This window comes from Python bivittatus, unplaced genomic scaffold, assembly GCF_059951505.1.
Source record: "Python bivittatus isolate LINGU-HERP-01145 unplaced genomic scaffold, Pbiv_v1 ctg000850_np1212, whole genome shotgun sequence".
Lineage (NCBI taxonomy): Eukaryota > Metazoa > Chordata > Lepidosauria > Squamata > Pythonidae > Python > Python bivittatus.
In genome coordinates, this window is record NW_028277112.1 from 5,781,168 (window position 1) to 5,800,315 (window position 19,148).

Below are 19,148 nucleotides of genomic sequence, written 5' to 3' on the forward strand. Positions count from 1 at the left end.
TATTGTCAGCAATAGATTCTTGATCTCTCATAATCCTAAGAACTATCACATACTTCTAGAAGCATAAACCAGAACATCTGAGTCAAATTTTCTCAATCATTTTTACTCTACAGTTTTTATAGTTTTAATAATCACTGTTTTATATGTATTTATTGGTTTCCTTTTTAACTGAGTGTTGTACACCACCTAGAGTCACTTTTTTGTGAGATGGGTGGCTATATCAATATGATTGATTGATTGATTGATTGATAGATAAATAAAAATAATATGACAAATGGAGAGAGGTGCATGTGAATGTATTCAAGCTTCCTTTCATGATAATCTGACATGATAATAAACTCTCCAATTTCCTTATGCTCATTTTATCACAGTTATATAGGCTTTCATCATATATACTGTAGAACAGCTAAAGCCCTCTGAGAATTTCATCAAATAAATATTATTTATTTATTTATTTATTTTTCAAATTTACCCATGCCGCCCATCTCACTGTACAAATGACTCCAGGCGGCATTACAAGTTAAAAAAAGGAAGGGAGGGGAGAACATATACACACACATTACCCAATTAAAGCAGATCCACAAACAAACCAAGTCAAGATACAACCAGCAAAAGATAAAAGCAATGCAAGGACTGAAAAAGAGAACAAATTATCAAACTGAAAAACTAGAAAGCCTGAGAAAAGAAAAAAGATCTTCACTGGGTGTTGAAAAGACAGTTTAGACACCAGACAAACCAGATAGTGGGAATAGCATTCTAACTGCTAGCACTGAATTTTATGGAGAAATACTCCTCTCTCTAATACACAGCCTTTCAACTCAGATGAAGAAGGCCACCAAAGAAAGCCCGCAGAAGATGGCCTTCAGTAACCTTACCCAAAACCATTTAGGGTATTAAAGCAGCATTGGGAAGAGGCTCACAGCCAGGGCTGATTACAGAAGTGTAACCATAATTCTGTTCCAACGTCTAACCTTAGTTAACAGCCTTGACTGCCTTGTTAAATCAATGCTCTTTACATACATTTTCCTATAAAAATATCCTTGTCTCTGTCTGAAATGGTCACAATAACCATCAAAGCCCATGTCTCACAAAGGAAGGAAAGTGTTTTTGTTTTGTTTAAATCTCATGCATCTAAGATTCTGTAAATGAGCCAATAGGCTTTCACTATAAAAACCTCTAGGAATATAATTAAGATCACTCATGGGTAAACAAAGCAAAATAAAAATAGAGCTATTTACAAATCATATCTGATAGGTCATTCATTTCTATTATGTTTTAGACATATGCTTTTTGGTCTATTTGCTCAACACTGCTTAGAGTAAGCTCTAATGAAATCATAAACACTTTCCACTAAAGAAAATTATTTCAAACTTGAATGCATGTTTATTAAAAGATACAACACTACCTTAAAAGAGACAACGGTCATCCATACATTGTCAAGAAAAAGAAATATCTGGTTTTCAAATTTTCTGCGTTTATGACACAGTTTCTTAAATATTTCTGAAAGAGAAAAAAACACCAGAACTATCTACTTTTCTCTGTATGTACCTATCCAACAGAATAAACAAACAAGAGAGAGCAATGATTTAAAGGAGGAACTTTTTGTCTACCTTTTGGTTTGGATGTCCTTTTTCGAATCTTCATTTTAGGTAAGGATGGCCAAGAATAATGAAAAGGTGCATCTGAATCCGAATCCATTATTTTTGCTAATCAAATACCCCTTTCAAATGGTATTAGCTGTTGTATGGAGCAGCAAGTCAAGCAGTACAAAATAAAGAGGTTGAACAACACAGAATCAAATTGCTCTCTAAACCCAGGAGAGGCAGTTGGGGTCTGTTCTCTGCATCAATGCACATGGGCTAATGTTAAGGCAGACAGAGTCAAGTTAAAATAGGATGTGCACCCAGGAGTGGGACTGCTGTATCCTAGTCTACAGTCACTGGAAAGGTCACCGTGTGCCAATTAATCATTAACTTGCCTTTTCATTTTCCAAACCTAAGTAAAGAATAATTAGAGTTGTTTGAGAAGGAAAGAACTTTTGCATTGTCTCAGAATGATACAGAAAGCTAGGGCAATTATTTTCTTTACTGTTTTTAAAAACAGTAAATTAACTTTAAAAAGTTAATTTCTATTTGAATGATAAATAAAGTCTTTGCCTTTAATTATTTTATATTATTTTAAAGCATGAGCTTTCTAAAAGATGAAATTCTGAAGGCAACATTTAAAACAATATTTGTGAAACTAATCACATTCCTGACTCCGTTTCATTTCAAGATTTCCCTCATAATTTATCACTTTGGCAGACAAGAATACATTGTCCATAAAAAATGGTTGTCCATATGTTTCCTAATTTTAAAGAGGAAGCACTACTCTTCCCACTACAGCCACCATCTTATTATCCTTTTAGACATTTTACTTCTAAAACCACATGTTTTTTCAGTAATTGTATCTGAGTTTGACAATCTACCATAAAGATATTTGTAAGGTTGGCACCTTTACAGAGCAGTCTTGCCCTCCCTTCGATGTACAAAAGAACTAGTAACTAATTTACAACAAGACTGTCATTCTTATACAATCTCCCTGAACAACTCAGTGGCAATTAGTATTCAACAGAAACTCATTATCCTTTCCCTGTTGTTACACTACACAAACTACAGTTAGTTTTCTTGTTTAAGGGTTTCTTTTTGTAAACACAAAACTAACCTGTTTGTGGTTACTGGTTTTTAACCAAAATTCATTACAAAAATTCTCCTGTTGTGCATTATTCTTATGCTCTACGCAGTGGGGAAGGAAGTGTGTATAAAATGATCAGCTTAAGAAACAAAATGGCATCTGAGCTTCTGAACTTTCCTCAGTCATATTTCCAACCAGTGAGATATACAGATCCATTACAGCATTGTAGATCACATGACTTCCTGAACTTCTTGATAAATCAAATGATTAGCCAACCCACACACTCAGTTACAGATTAATAACAGTCTTGCCAAGAAAAAAATGCAGATTAAATTCATCAAAAGGTTGTGTGTAAAGATTGGGCCAATTAGACTTATTTAAAATCCATGTTTCAAAAATGTTTTTAAAAGAATAGATGTGTGCACAACTAATTTTTTTACAGTTTGTTCTTTTCATTTTACATACAAAGATTTCATTAGAGTCAAGTTGATCTATTAAATGTAATTCTAAACTTTCTAAACTAAAAATATGTGCTAGATAAGAATGAAGTCCTATCTGATTTACCATTCTGTTCCTAAATTACCACAGAAACTAGAAATTTGTGGCAAATATAGAAACCACACATATATTCAGTGAAGTGCTCCTACACATAATCTCTAGCCATTGTTTTAGAAAAGCATATTATCTGTGAACCAAAGCTAATATGTAGTCATCATAACAAATAAGCATGGACAGGCTGATCCTCCATTCCCTTGAGTTTGTTGAAATATATACTGATACCAATGGGAATCCCCCTCTCTCTTGGGTTTAATAAGTGTAATGGGAATTTTGCAGGGATCACATGGGAAGAGCAATCTTGTCCCATCTGGCACTGTTACAGTTATGACTGTGTCCACCTTTGTACCTGCAACTTCAGAGTTCACAAAGCTAGAAATGATGCATTTAGCAAATTACATGAACCCAACCCAACAATGCTGATTATTTGCTTAACACAGCTTTATGCATAATTCTAATCTAGCAAGGGCTACCACACATTATTCCTTATTGATTACCACCAACCTCCACTGCTGGTCAGTTTAATTTGGTGCTATATCTTTTGAAGACTGCAAATCCTAACCCAGCTGGCTTTGTTACATGCATAAGAGTATATAAATGGCACCATAGTCTAGGTTTCTGTATGGCTCTAGTACTTGAGGATCTTCATTACAGTTTTATTTATTGCTGTTGATGAAGATGGCAGAGGTCAGCATGCAACATATATTTGCCTGCTTTTCCCAAGTAAATGTAAAAGGGTTTAACACTTCTGAGGAGCAAGCAAGTTGATGCTATGATAAACTGATTTTAAAGTAAAAATTACAATGATGAGACTAGTAAGCTGAGGGGGGGAAGCAATTACAGAGCATCAAATCATGGTGAGAGAGTAGGATACTGTGGGAGATGGTGAGAAGGATGAGAAATACTGGGTGAAATAACAACCAACAGATGGGAAAAGAGTGTTAATTGCATATCTCATAAATGGTAGCTCAGCAACTACAAAAAGCACGGGAAAAAGAAATTCAATGTGTTCAGAGACTCCACCTTAATAAACTCACCAATAAAAGAGGGCTGTGGATTCCTACTGCAGTTTCCAATACTGTTTACACCTAATTCTTGCTTTAAAACTCCTTACTGAAATCTATGTGACTTTTGCTTCCTTGATCATGCTGAGCAGTATGGGCTTGACAGATACCACATTTTGAACTGAAATCAGATATATTATGAGTCTGAAGGCAGGATAATTAAATCCAGAGTTTAAAATTACTTAACTGCTTTGAGAGAAAGGGGTCTCATGCTGCTCATATGTAGCAACTTGTTTTCCATGTTTTATATCTATAAATAAGCAAATACTACAAACACAACAGACCTCCAACTTTCTCTTCACAAACAGCCTTCAAGAGGGTCATGAAAGTATAGATGTAAAAAAATATGTATTTGTTAAATAAAAGTACATTTCAAAATATATTTAAATGTTGCAAAATGAGTTATTAAATATCTCAACTTTGTTAACAGAAATATTAACCCACTTACAGCTCTATCAATGTTTTCATTGTACCCATTATGGCTCCAGAAGTATCTAATCCACTACAGATCAAACAATCTTCATCCTGTCTCACTTCTACCTTCCCTTATAGCAGAAGTGGTTAAAAACTAGCTTATTCATTTATATAGCTTGCCCAGTCTCCTATGTTAGAGAAGACTTTTTTTTCCAAAATAATGCTTTAAAAAATGCTATTATCAGAGTTTAAAAGGATTATTATACATTGTGCCCTATTGTGCATTTGTGTGGTTTTGGGGTTTTAGGGGTTTTTTTGCTAATGGGTTTTCAATATAAACTTAATTGTTTCACCTGCTTAAAATAGGCAGTGGCCTGGCACTCTGCACTGCCATATAGAATATAGTACCATTGATATGAATATTTACAGAAGTTGTCTTTCAAATGAATGCCTTGACCTGTTTTACCAAAGTTAAGTTTACAATAGACACCTGCCATTCTCTTTCTCTTTGTGATAAAAGCAATCTAAATTATTATTCCCTGTGTTTTGAACAGTTTTTGTTATTGATTTGCTTTAGTTTGACACTCTTTGTTCTAAGGGAGGTTCATAGGGCTTTACAGTAATACACTAGCATCACTGGAGGCAGGAACCCAGAATTTTCAACCTTTCCCTCCTATTTTTAGAGTGGGAGATGTTGTTGTTGTTGTTAAACTTATATAGCCACCCATCTACTAGAAGACAAAATAAAAATGCAATACACTGAAAAGACCATTTTTAAAGCTTAAGAATCCCCATTTACCTAGTCAGCACTTAAACAAGCATTTACACATTCCACTCAGATTACATAATATTTTCATTAAGTGCACAGTTGCATAAGGGATCTATGCTGAGTTCATAACATTTACCCATTTACGTTTACCCCATAAGATAACAGCTATCCGCATTTTGCTTGCTTCTCTGAGAGCATTGGCTATTTACTACTGCCTTCTACTGGCATGCTTTTGAAAAGTGTTCAGAAATTACAGCTGGTGCAGAATGAGACAGTTAAACCTCTCCCTGATGCATGCTCTTTAACCATGCTGTTGCACTGACTTAATTTGTTCCTAGGCACTAGTACTTGTAAAGCCTGAATCCAGGATACATGAAATATTTCTTCCTTCCATATGATCTTGTCCATGGACTAATCCCACTTTCAAAGGGGTACATAACCCCAAATTTCCAAAACAAACTTGATTCCTACCAATGCAAGACAGGTCCTGCAAGACCAACGCAGCCCACAGAGTTGTATTCCCCCACTCCAAAAGATGCAAGAGTAGGTTTATTGTTGATGCACTGAAAACATTATTATAGCATGGTCTTTAATATTTTTAATCTAAGAATGCTTCCTTTAGAAAAAAGCAGAGACAAAAAACCACTTCTTGTGATTTTAAGGTCTTAATTTTAATTTGGTTATTTGATTATTTTGTTTTGTAAATTTCTTTGGGGACATTTGTTAAAGATGAAATGTGACATGGATTTTTTTTATCAATAAATTAAAAATCCTCAGCATGACTGCAGAATGACTATCCTATTGATTAAAAAAAAAACTATTTAAGCTGCCTCACGACAAATGTAACTGTTCATCTAGATATTTCTGGGCCATAAATACAGATTGTGAAGGCATGGTAAATACATCAATTTTTTTTTAACTTACCTCTGGTATCAATATCCAAAATTGCAAAACTAATCAGAACAGTACTACTCTTACAAAGAAAAAAAAAACCTCTTCCATTTCTATAATACATAGATTTAATATTTCCTTCCCAAACTTGCAAATATTGAAGTAGCTTTGCCCTTGCTTGCAAAGTAGCCTTGCCAATTACTATTGTTGTAAATAATAGTTCTCACTGGTGTATCTTTCAGTTCATTAAAAGCATTTTAGATTTACCATATTTTACAGCATTTGTCCCATTTATTTATTTATTTATTTATTTACTTAATTAATTTATATAGTCACCCATCTCAGACCAGTGACTGGTTCATATACCCTTTTATCTCTGTATCTCTGCAGACATTTAGACAGAACTGAGGAAATGGGACCACTCAGCACAAAGTACGTAGGAGAGGGCAGCAGACACATTTGGCCCAGGGTCCAAGCTTAAGGGAAGGGCAAGCTCAAATTGATATATTTGAAGTTTTTTTAAACAATTGGCTTACATGACATATTTGGTGGGGGGGGGTATTTTTATTTTCATAGGCCACTATTTCTTATTTTATTATGGCTAGGAACCCAGTCTCTGGAAGGATGCTAGGCATCTTTGGATCACTGAGGTCAAAAAAGGGCAGTCCTAAACATGCTCAAACTGTTGAAAGTCTGTGCTTATCACATGTGCTGGTAAGATTATGATTAAGATTTTGTAATCCAGATTTCAACAATTCATGGAATGAGAACTACCAGATATACAAGTTGGATTGGAAAGAGGCAGGGATGCCCCAGATCACTTTGTTAACATTGGGTGGGTAAGGGAAAAAGCAAGGGAATTCTCAAAAGATGCCCATTTTTACCCTATTGATTACAGAAAGACTATGGTCTACAGATTGCCTTTAACAGCTTGATTTAGACTGCAAGCTGTAGATTGCCCTTAATAACTTGATTATACCAGGTCACCTCATCTCTCCATGGAAGAATCTGAATGATTACCAGGAAGCAACAATTAGAACAGAATATGGAGTAATCAAGTAGTTCAAAATAGGGAAAAGAATGGGCCAAGGTTGTATACTTTAACTTATACAAAGACTTTATTATGCAAAATGTTGGATTAGAAGAAGTAGAAACTGGAATTAAAATTGCCAGGAGATTTTGTGCTGATGGATGGAAGCAAGGGACACTTAAAGAATTCCTCGCCGAAGGTGAAAGAACAACGTGCAAAAGCTGGTCTGCTGCTTAGAGTTAAAAAAGGAGAATAAAACCATAAGATTATGTCTACAGGCAATGCCAGCAAGGTGCAAATAGGCAGAAAAATTTGAAGTAGTAACATACTTTATCTTCATGGGCTCAATATTCACAGTGTTGGAAACTGTAGCTATGAAATAAAGAGACATCTGCTTCTTGGGAAAAAGACCGTGACAAGTCTAGACAAAATAGTAGGGTGCAGAGAGATCACGCTGCCAACAAAGTTATGTATTGTCAGGATTACAGTTTTCTCAGCTGAAATATATGGCTGTGAAAGCTGAAAGGCTGAATGACGAAAAATGAATGCCTTGGAATTGTGGAGCAGGATAAATGTTAAGAATCTCTTAGACTGCAAGAAGAACAAATTATTCAATACTGGATGAAGTAAAAGCAGGCTGCTCACTGGGAGTGCTAATAATGAATACAAGACATATATTTTAGAGACATAACATGAAGGCAAGACTCACTAGAAAAGACCCTGATGCTTGAAAAAAATCAAAGGCAATCAGAAAAGTTGCCAATAAAAGGCTACGTAGCTAGACAGTGTCACTGACGGCAAAAACATGCATTACAGGAAGAAAGAAACAGCTACTGACAGTTCTGGCTAAATGATGTCTACCAGGTCAGAAGAAACTGAACACACACACAAAAAAAGCGCCCATCTCTACCTGGAAGGAAAAGCTCCAATTGTTTTTAAATTCAGTGGGTATTCACAAACTTTGCAGATCCAAAAGAAGCATGGGAAGAGAGGGAAGAGTTGTTGAATACCCAAGCAACCAAGCCATTCTTCCAACTGGCAACTCTTGCTTCGTTTCTCATGCCAAGCAGAAAGAGAGGGAAGCAGCCCAGGTTGCCTAGAAACTGACAACAGGAATTCACCATATCGCCAGATACTGTTTGCCCAGTCCGAAGTGTTTACCCTTGCCCCTTGAAGCATTTGCTGCAGTAGAGAGGGCGACAGCTTTACAACTACAAGGGAAGATGCTGTAAAAACCTTGAATGTTTTCAATATGTAAGAGTTCCTGAATCTGAAAAGTAGGCTCTTGTCTACAAAGGTTTATTCTAGGAAATATTTGCTATTCTTTAAAGTTGCACAAGACCCTTTCTTCTCAAGCTAATACCAAGAGCCACTTTTCTAGAAAAGGCTGAAGAATATATCTCACACCCTTTCCCCTCCCACCAGTGAGCTCAATTCAAACAAACTTCCAAACCCTACCTTGAAATTAATCACAATCTCACCAAACCTTAGTCTTTGCTCACCAACTGTGTTTGAATTACATCAAACCTGTCTTACGGTTAGCCACATTTATGCCCATAGGCCTGTTGCACATGAGCCGCAGTAAACCAGCCATCTGTTCTGACATTGCCACACTGTCCCCGCACAGCACATTGTCCACTGGAACAAAGACGTTTAAAACAAATCAGAGGTTCCCTCTCTGATTTATACTACATTTGGACCGAAGGAAGATGAGTGAGGGAACCTCCAAATAGAATTGTGCTAAGCCATGTCATATTATCCAAACATGTTCATAATATGGTTTCACTTTTTGACTGTAGCTTAGTTCCTAACCAAAGCTTGCTGTGATGTCTAAGTCAGCAAATTTTGGTTAATATTTCCCCATAAATCTACAACTGGGAGCCCACTTCAAAGCACTGCTTCCAATTATGGTTTGAAGGACAGGCAGTAGTCCACACATCAAAGCAAACAATGCTACACTGAAAATGCATGGAAGTCTGGGAAGGAAGGAGGGCTGTTTCCATTAGTTGCAGGGTCATCTGAATTCATATTCCTGGAAGATGCTGGAATTTGTTTTGCATGCAGTCTCAAGCAAAGTATTTTCATATTCCATGTGAGAGGAACAAACCTTTTAAAGGCCCAGCTGAGAGGAGAAAGAGGCCGAATAAGTATCTGAAAAAGGGATGTTTTAATGTTAAATGGAAGCAAGTGTACAGTTATGGAAATCTAGACTACACATAGGTACACTTTCTTCTACATTTGCTCACCTTTTTTAAAGGAAGTTAGGAAAAGAGACCTGATAAATTACCTACTTGGTCATTTTTCTTGAAATACAGTTCAAACAGTAAAACAATTTGCCTATTGATCTGTCCAATCTAAAACACAACCCAATTTCCTGTATTTCATTATCTATAAACTTTGTCTTATTGTATAAGGAATAAAAATCTTACATTTTAGAATACAAAGCAGCATTTGTTGCTTTGAAAACACTAGCAAGTTATGACTTGATTCTCCAAGTACCACAGTCATAGCGCTCCAGAGTTTGGTAAGTAATAATTCTTTATTTAACAGCCTGTCTGCTCCACCTGACATTCAAAGCACACACTATTTATACTACTGTAGCTCAGGGGCCTATATGACAAATGCATAAATCTTATTCTAAATGTTAATATGTGTAAAATGGGAAGTGGGACAAATAGAAAAGATACAGAGCAGAGGGCAACTGCCCAGAGGCAAAAGATACAGCGGTCTTAAGGAGTTATAAACAGATGTTGCAGAAATGCTCTGAAACACCAGTTCCCCTTCAAATCCAAAGGGCTATACAGCCTACAGTTCTTTACCTGGTTAGGAGGCAACTGGGAACTTTCACTGTCAAAATCACAGTTTAGTATTGTATTAGAACCCTAAACCATGCTTACTCTTAATCATGGTTAGTTGAAACAAGCCACATTATAAAACTATGGTTTGTTCACTTGTTTCAAGTAATCATATTTAAGACCAAGCATAATTAATCTGAATGCAAAAATAATGCTGAACTATGGTTAATAAAAATGGAAGCAAAAATGTTGAAACTCAAGCTCCCAACAATGGCTTAAGGTGGTAGGAGGAAGGGCAAATGGAGGTGGGGCACCCTGTAGTTTATTATCATAATGATAAACCATAGTTCATTCATATGGAAAATGAGACTATCAAATACAAGGTAGCATTGGATTATCTAACGAATTAGATTGGGCAAGTATTTCTTGAAGCCAAGGACCAAGAAATACATTTTTCAACATCCACAGAATCCTATTGATAAGGCTGACACATAGAAGTTATTTAATTTTCCTAGCTTGGCATATACCCAGAACCTGCCTCATTCAACATCATCCACATATGTTGGACCACAATTCCCATCACCTCCTTTGTCATGGGTCATGATGATGGGATTGTAGACCAATATATCTGGAGGGTGCCAGATTGGAGAAGCTACCCTAAAGGATAGCATGCAAATGTTTATTCCAAATCCCTTTTCTACCATCATACCTACTTTCCTGGGGGGGGATTAACTAAAGTCCTTTATAATCCTACTAAGAAACTGACTTTAAGGAAAGGGGATATTGAAAGCAACGTTTGCACAGATTCCACTATAACCCAAGTGGTTCACACAATGCAGCAGATCATTCTGTTCAATGCCTGAAAGTGATGAGCAATTAAATAGGAATTACTGAGGAAACTAAAACCCGAAAAGCAGACTCCTTAAAATTTTCTTTTGCTACCCTGGTCACACTGTGAATGATGCCAACAATCTGGCCTCCAGGCTTTTTATCTTCTGAAGAGCAAGCTGTGGCCGGCGGAATCTCTCACCTCCTCAGAAATATAAGCCAAGGAGCTCGGCAAAGTGAAAACATTAGCTGCCAAATCACATGAACAATGTAACTGTATTATTCAGACTCTTATTATTTAAAATTGCAGCCTTTTATCCTTCCATATGTTTTTCTACTGTGTTATACTAGGCAGAAATGTACATTCTCATATTTTAAGTTTTAAAAATGGAATTTTTAAATATGGAAATATTTCTAGTTGAAAGATTGCGAAGAGAGAACTCTTTGGAAAAGACCCTGATGCTGGGAAAGATTGAAGGCAAAAAGAGAAGGGGATGGCAGAGGATGAGGTGGTTAGATAGCATCACTGAAGCAATGAGCATGAAACTGAGCAAACTCAGGGAGGTAGTGAAGGACAGGAAGGCCTGGCGCGATATGGTTCATGGGGGTCACAAAGAGTCGGACACGACTTAACGACTAAAAAACAACAACAAAGTTGAAAGATACCTATACAACTTTATCAACAAAACTTACACACACATTCAAACAGTATATCAGTCAATCAATCAATTTTATTTCGGTCATAGACCAGCATATATTCAAATAGTATAAACTGGCCTTAGGAATATTTTAAAATAAGAATTAACATTTAGTTTTTTAAAGTATTGCTGCTATTTTAATGTAAACTATCTTAACAGGTAGTAGCACCTGGCTAACTTTTTCTACATTCTAAAAAATTAACCAAAGTTAGGCCTGGTTAGTACTTAGACAGCAGGTCACTAAAGAACTTGGGCTGTAGACTAGACTGGAAATTTGAAAAACTCCCCAGAAGAAGGCAATGGGAAACTATTTCCATATTATTGCCAAGAAAATTTCATGATTGTGGCCACAGAGGTACCAGAAGCTCAGTCTGACTCTACCTGTAATTTATTTTAATATTAAGCTAAATGTAGGGTTTTCGTGAGAATTTTTATGGAATGTGGGTGAAGCAGCAATAGAAGTTGTAATTGTAAATATGTGTGCACCATCTCTCATTTTTTCTTGCATGTTCCTTTGCTGTTTAGTCCCATAACAGCAACTTGTACAAGTTTACCAAATATATTTTTATAAACAATACCTTCAAATGTAGTAGAAATAGGATCATATGATCTAGAATAGAAGCTTAGGGAAGCTGCTTTATACAGAGTCAGATCGTGATCCATCTTACCATGCAGTACCAGCTACACTGGTTGGCAAACACTCCAAAGAGTAGAGCCCTAGCTAGAAATGACAGAGATGAAATCTGGACCTTTCTGATACAAGGCAATGATTTGCACTTAGCTATAGCTCTTCTCTTCATCATGAAAATATAGATAATCATTCTGTGAAGAAGTAATAGAGGCTGTGAGTAATGTTTTTAACAGAGAGGCTAGGGAGAAATAGATACACTTGGCTAGAGCTTGGAATGTAATTTACTTTCTGAACAGCTACCTTTTAATGAGCTAACATAAGATAAACCACTGCCTAGGAAACTGACTCAATGCAATGCTCTACCTGAGCTATTGCAGTGGTAGAGAAGCCCACTTTTGCCCATTTTTCTTTGTCCCCATCAATCCCTACTTCATTTGGGTCACCTTCAGATGTGTGTCTTGCTTAATTAAGGTCCAAGGCTTGCTCTTCTCTCTTATTTCTTTCCATATCATACTCTTTTCACCACTTTATCTCCTCCAACTATTATTCCTTAACTTCCTTACTTTTCCTTAGTCTTCTTCACTTAGACTATATTCTGCCCTCCCCCCTTGTCACTTTTCCCCCTTCCTTACTTTCATATCTAAAAAAATTAGGAATAGCACTCATTTTTTCCTGTAATATTCCTTTAGAATAACACTAAGTTGTCACGCAGTATCACTTAATTTCTAAACATTTCAGAATTATTCACCCCAGCAAGTCATTTAATAATGTTTGTCCCTGGCTGCCACCTCCTTGGCCATGTACTACAGGCGAGCTGTAAAGCCTGACACGGAAGAATTCTGGAAAAGTGAGGCTGGAATCAGGAATTGCACAAAAGCTATAAGAATATTGGACAAAAGCTGTCCTCGCCCACAGAACTAGAAACTGTGGAGTGTTTGTGCTTGTGCAAATTTAAATTAGGGTTACATATCTGGGCTGCAAAAATATGCACAAGTTGAACTTTTCTGTATCTCTCTGCTGCCATCTAGTGGTCATCTATATGTTTGCAGCCCAGACCTGATTGCCCTAAGCATAATAATTCTCCACAAGACATCAAGCTATGGCATCAAACCCAACCCCACCTCCACAACTTATTCTAGATGGGTGGATTCAGCCAGCTGGCTTGTGATGTGCAGAAAAGGACATCAGCAACAAAGCAACAACAGACAAGATAAGGACTTTACCATTTATCAGCAAGGAAGTAAAGACAGGATAGAAACAGCAATTTTCCCATTGGTATAGTTTTCTATGGATCAGGGGATGGATGGATTGCACTTTAACTGAGCTGTGAGGAAAAACCCTCAAACTATATTGACTCCAAGGCTATTTGACACATATATGAAATTTCTAGGGGCAGTTATTGGGGTTTTGGAGCAAGTGGTGATTGTCTGTTTCAGTTGGTATAACAGCTATGTCCTTTTCTGAGCAGAGATCACCTAACTATGGACATACACATGCTAATCAGATGATAGCTAGATTACTGTAATACTGTTCCAACTTCTTCCTTCAGGACGGCGCTAAGAGCACCATATGTTAAAACATCTAGATATCGGAATAGTTTTTTCCCTTGTGCCATTGCTCTGTTAAACACTACATGACTCGATATGTGCTGGACAGTGGCTTCTCCCTTTGAAAAAGTTATTTTACTGCGTAGTGTTATTGTTTATTATTTTTCTGTTGCTATCCAAATGGCACTGTTGATCTTGCTGTTCATCACCAAAGACAAATTCCTTGTATATATTTTATACTTGGTCATTAAAGTATTTTGTATTTGTATTGTATTGTATCGTATATGTTCTTTGTGGGGCTACCCTTATACTTGGTCTAGAAGCTGCAGCTTGTGTAGAAAGTGGTGACCAAGTTGCATCTCTCCCCAGTGGTGTCTACCCGTCCTGTTAGATTTGGCAGGAGAGGCATGCTCTGGGTCCTGTCCAAGAGAGAGTACCATCTGATTGGGCCCAGGAAGAAAGCCTTTTCTGCCATGGCACCTGCTCTCTGGACATCATTCCCCCAGAGATTAGACTTGCCCAGACCTTGCTGGCCTTTCACAAGCCATTAATTGGTTTTGCCAATTGCTCAAAAGCAAGAGATCAAATCAATACACATTTCAATTTTCTGCATTTACTTTGTATACTGTTACTCCGTATAAATTAATGTATAAAATGCAAAGATCAATATATAAAGTGGCTGAAAAGAAATACATGTGAGAGCTAACGGAATGAAACCCAGAAGTTCTACATGCTTTCCATTACTAAAACATACTGTATGTGATGTTTTTCACACTGATATGATTACCTGCTCCTTTATTCCTTAAACAACCACAATTGTATTGTTACTTAAAGGAAGAAATACACCAAGTACAAAGTGGAAATTAATGCCAGCAGTCATATTTCAAATTGGTTTCATAATAGAAATCCCCACAAATATTGTCTGTTGAAGGATATCTTAACAAGTAAAGAGTTCTGCTTATAATTAATAATCTAGAACCTATTTACACCTTACTTTAAAAAATGACTTCTTTGGCAATGGTTTCTATTTCCGGTATATGCTCACTGTTCAAAGGAAATATGTAAAAGGATTGCAATACTCAGTTCTGCATTTAATATCAGTTTTCCCTCAACCTAGCACCTTCCAGATATATTGGTACTGCAACTCTTGGAAGTCCACATCACATGGAAGGTAATGCTGCCTATAAATTCTAAAGGTTGCTGGCTTTCCCATTGACTTTGCTTGTGGGAAGCCAGCAGGGAATGTTGGAAATCACAATCATGTGACTACAGCCCTCTGTGACATTGTAATCTCGAGCCAGGCACCAAGCACCCAGACCATGATCATGTGACTGCAGGGACACTGTGCTGGCTGGAACTCCGAGGACCAGTCACAAGTCCCCCTTGTTCAGCACTGTTGTAACTCTGAACAGCTGCTGAACAAGTGTTGTGATCAAGGAATACCTGTAGTTTGTAATCCACAGCTTCAGAGCAAGATAAGAATATTTTAAGGTAGTTAAAAAAAGACAAAGTAAAATATACAAGGCATTTCTACAGTCCTCTTCTGCTTCACTCCTTGTATCCTTTACAGAATTTTTACACTACCCTATAACCTTCCCCATAACTCTTATATGGGATTTAAAAACACAAGCACACAATTGAAGATATTTCTTACCTAAATCCAATACGTTATCATCTTCATTTTCCAGTGGATGAATTATATGTTCTTGGTAAAACTAGAAAACAAATGGGAATGATGATGCTATGTTCCAGTATGTAATCTATAATAAACTGTGTTGAAAAATTTCAAAATGTAATATATTTTTCAAGAGCATTTGCTGCTCTGGTTCATTTCAGAATATAACATTAATTTTTCTAAACTGTCAAGCAAAATCAGCCACTCAGAACAGAAGATCTGTTTTTACAGCAAGCTCTTGCCCAATATTCTCAAATAACAAACCAGAGGTTTTATAATGTCTCAAAAGTCAAGGTCTCATCCAGTTTTTCAGGAACGCAGTATAAATTTAAGAAATGTATACTGTAAATAAAGCAACAAAAAGGATAGCTTATCATAAAAGGAGGAGAAGCAAGAACTGCTTTGGCTGTCACAGCTCTTAAAGGCACCATATAAAGAAAGAACACTTCCAGCGGCTTTGAAAAAATCAAGAAGTAGACAATGTAGATCGTAAAATATTACGAACAACTGCTTACCTTCTATTTCCTGGTATAATTCAGAGACTTGGGATCATGCCTACAAGCCATTTCCATATCAGAAAATAGGTGGAAACAGAATTATGTCCTAAGATCTCTGATATCTGGGGTCACAGTAAAATCCCTATAAGCACATCAGAGGCAAGGAATTCCAGGGCTCAATGGAAAAGCAGGCTTTGCCATGCTGAAGATTTTAAATGTAAGTCTTGCCATTGCCAGTCAAGAGATTTTGTAAGGAAATATCTCCAGCTAAAACCCCACAATGCTATCTGGGTTACACCAAGCCAGTGATCCAATTAAATATAAGGGAGTTCAAATACCCAAGTGAAACAATTTTGTTTCTTCAGGTCTTCCGCAGATCTAACACTTTTATTAGCAAAGTATCATTAGCTTTATGTAATAACATGAAAAACTGAAATGCCCACAGAAAACTGTTGCAGCCATGAAAACCATCCATTCTTAGAGGTTGGTGCAGTAGAGATTCCTTACCATAAATGATTGGTCACAATTATCATGGTCTGAGCATCAAGCAAACCTGTTTTCTTCACTATATTATTGGCAGACAGCAAGACTGTTTGTTTGTTTGTTTTTTAATCTCAGACACTTTTAATTGATCCTGGAACATGTACAGAAAGCAGCATTACTTAGCTGTCATCAGCCAATCTGGGATTTTGTGAAGTGTTTTGCTCTCAGAGCAAAGTGTGCAATATAGGTATGATGACATAGGAATCTCATTTGGTTTTAGCAGTTCATAAAAAGGTAATTGGACTGTACCGTTACATCTTCATTTTTAAGAGGTGGCTCCTCAGACGCAACATCTACAAGATCTGTTTAAAGAAAGGCAGTTTCTCATTAGTCCCTTGCTGCCAACAGTTGGAATTAATTCTTTTTCTTTCCCCTTCCCCCACACCCACTGAAAGAGGAAAACAGAAGGATATACAAAGACCAAACAATGTTCCTTTACAATATTCACCACTTCCAAGTAGCATGACTATAGCTGAAATGCTAGATGGCTCTACAATAAGCTCTTGTGTTATTTTAATGGGTTAATTTAAGCAAGTTTTTTCTCCTGTATGCATGCTGTACAATGCATATTGAATCACAAATTATCCTCATTAATACTTCTCAAGCAGCATAGATTATTTATAGTGAACCTGAGGTTCTGACTTTACAAACAAGAACAGCAATTTCATACATTTAAAAAAAACTATCTTTTTCTTTTGACTACAGGAAACAACTGCGTTTATGTTATTATTTTGTTTCCTGGCTCCTTTTCAAAACTCTGGAATAAGGACTTGCTGCATCAAATCCATTTTTAATTTATTTTCCCCTGATCATAGATAGTGCCAGTATTATGCAAGAGATGCATGAATATTCTTTGCCTAAGCACATTTTGCAGAATTCCATCCTTTTCTATAACCTATATTGTTAAGCTAAAATAAATATTTTTGTCAAAAAGAAATGAATACATTCTGTGAGCATTGTTTTCCTTTTACAGCAGTTGTATTTTATTAGCCCATTTTTGTATCAAGTTTCTAATACTGGATGCAGATCTGTTTTCATTTTAACTTTACACTGCAAAGTTGGGTTTCAAATATTACAAAAAAGCAGGGAGGAAGGAGGAAGCACGAGAACCATGCATTCTTTTCCAAAACACACAGACCCCACCTGAAGGGGAAAGTTTCCTTTTCAAGTTACACCGAAAGCAAATCCACCCTTCACACAAAGATCTTGCACAAAGATCTGCAAAACATTACTGAATGTACATATCTACTACAACTTGAGTTTATTAAAAAATTAATTACGTTTTTGGTGGTTGGGTCAAGGAGTGTGTCTGATTTTTCAATCCTTCTTGAAAAACAATAAAGTATTTTCTATAATGTGGAAGCCATCATTTTCTTTCAAAATATTGCCTAAAAAGTAATGCCATTCCATGTGCAGCAATTTTCTAACCAGTTTAGTTTACAGCAAATTAAACATTTACTATGGCAATTTACTTTCTTTCTACGTTAAATTCTTTTCAGTAGGAAACCATAACTGCAGGTAACTGGCCAAAAGCCATTTCTGGCATCAGTGACAAAACTAGACTTTTGTTTATTAAGAACTCAAACATAAAAACTGCAGAATTTATATCTGACTACAATTCTCTATAACCTAGAAATATCAAGATGGCATGCTTGCAAAGCATGAATGTACTCAAAGTCAAAAATCCAGATCTAGGAGCAAGGAAGGGCCCTTCTGTGAGACAAAAGGAATATCTGCCTCAAGGAGATGATTTTGGAAGTCACAAAACAGCAGAAATTAGTTTTTTTCATTTGTTCTTTATTTCTATTTCAAATTTGTCTTATTGCAAAGCGATCTGGGCAATAATTAGTAATTAAAATACACTACAACAAGATTCTTCTTGTATTTTTGCTGCCAAAGAGAGATCCTGTCCAATTTTCTGCCTTGGGTATCAAAATAACTACAGATATCCTTCTTTGGGTATTCTACCTCCTGAACTGGGTGGAAGGAGGCAACTTCCTCAGGCAGCAAATATTTTAGGCTACCATGAACTTGGGACAGAACATCCATAACTTTCTTACCTATATACAGTGGGACAAAAAAGTATTTATGCAGCCACCAATTGTGCAAGCTTTCCCACTTAAAAAGATGAGAGAGGCCTGTAATTTTCATCATAGGTATACCTCAACTATGAGAGACAAAATGGGGGAAAAAATCCAGAAAATCACATTGTCTGATTTTTAAAGAATTTATTTGCAAATCATGGTGGAAAATAAGTATTTGGTCAATATCAAAAGTTCATCTCAATACTTTGTTATATATCCTTTGTTGGCAATGACAGAGGTCAAACGTTTTCTGTAAGTCTTCACAAGGTTTTCACACGCTGTTGCTGGTATTTTGGCCCATTCCTCCATGCAGATCTCCTCTAGAGCAGTGATGTTTTGGGGCTGTCACTGGGCAACACGGACTTTCAACTCCCTCCAAAGGTTTTCCATGGGGTTGAGATCTGGAGACTGGCTAGGCCACTCCAGGACCTTGAAATGCTTCTTACGAAGCCAC

General features: G+C 36.6%; 1 protein-coding gene across 3 annotated transcripts in view; it reads right to left on the minus strand.

Annotated features, from left to right (window-relative positions):
- ARHGEF28 (Rho guanine nucleotide exchange factor 28) overlaps positions 1-19,148 on the minus strand; it is a 160,512-nt gene that overhangs the window by 70,112 nt on the left and 71,252 nt on the right. For 2 of the 3 annotated variants that reach the window (XM_088129801.1, XM_088129802.1), the window contains exons 8-9: positions 16,860-16,912; positions 15,550-15,610 (exon numbers count right to left, since the gene is read on the minus strand). In XM_088129801.1, coding sequence (XP_087985927.1) covers positions 15,550-15,610; positions 16,860-16,912 — 114 coding nt within the window. Of the gene's footprint in view, positions 1-1,610; positions 1,860-15,549; positions 15,611-16,859; positions 16,913-19,148 lie in introns of those variants that run through there. The other variant, XM_088129803.1, reaches the window with a different exon arrangement.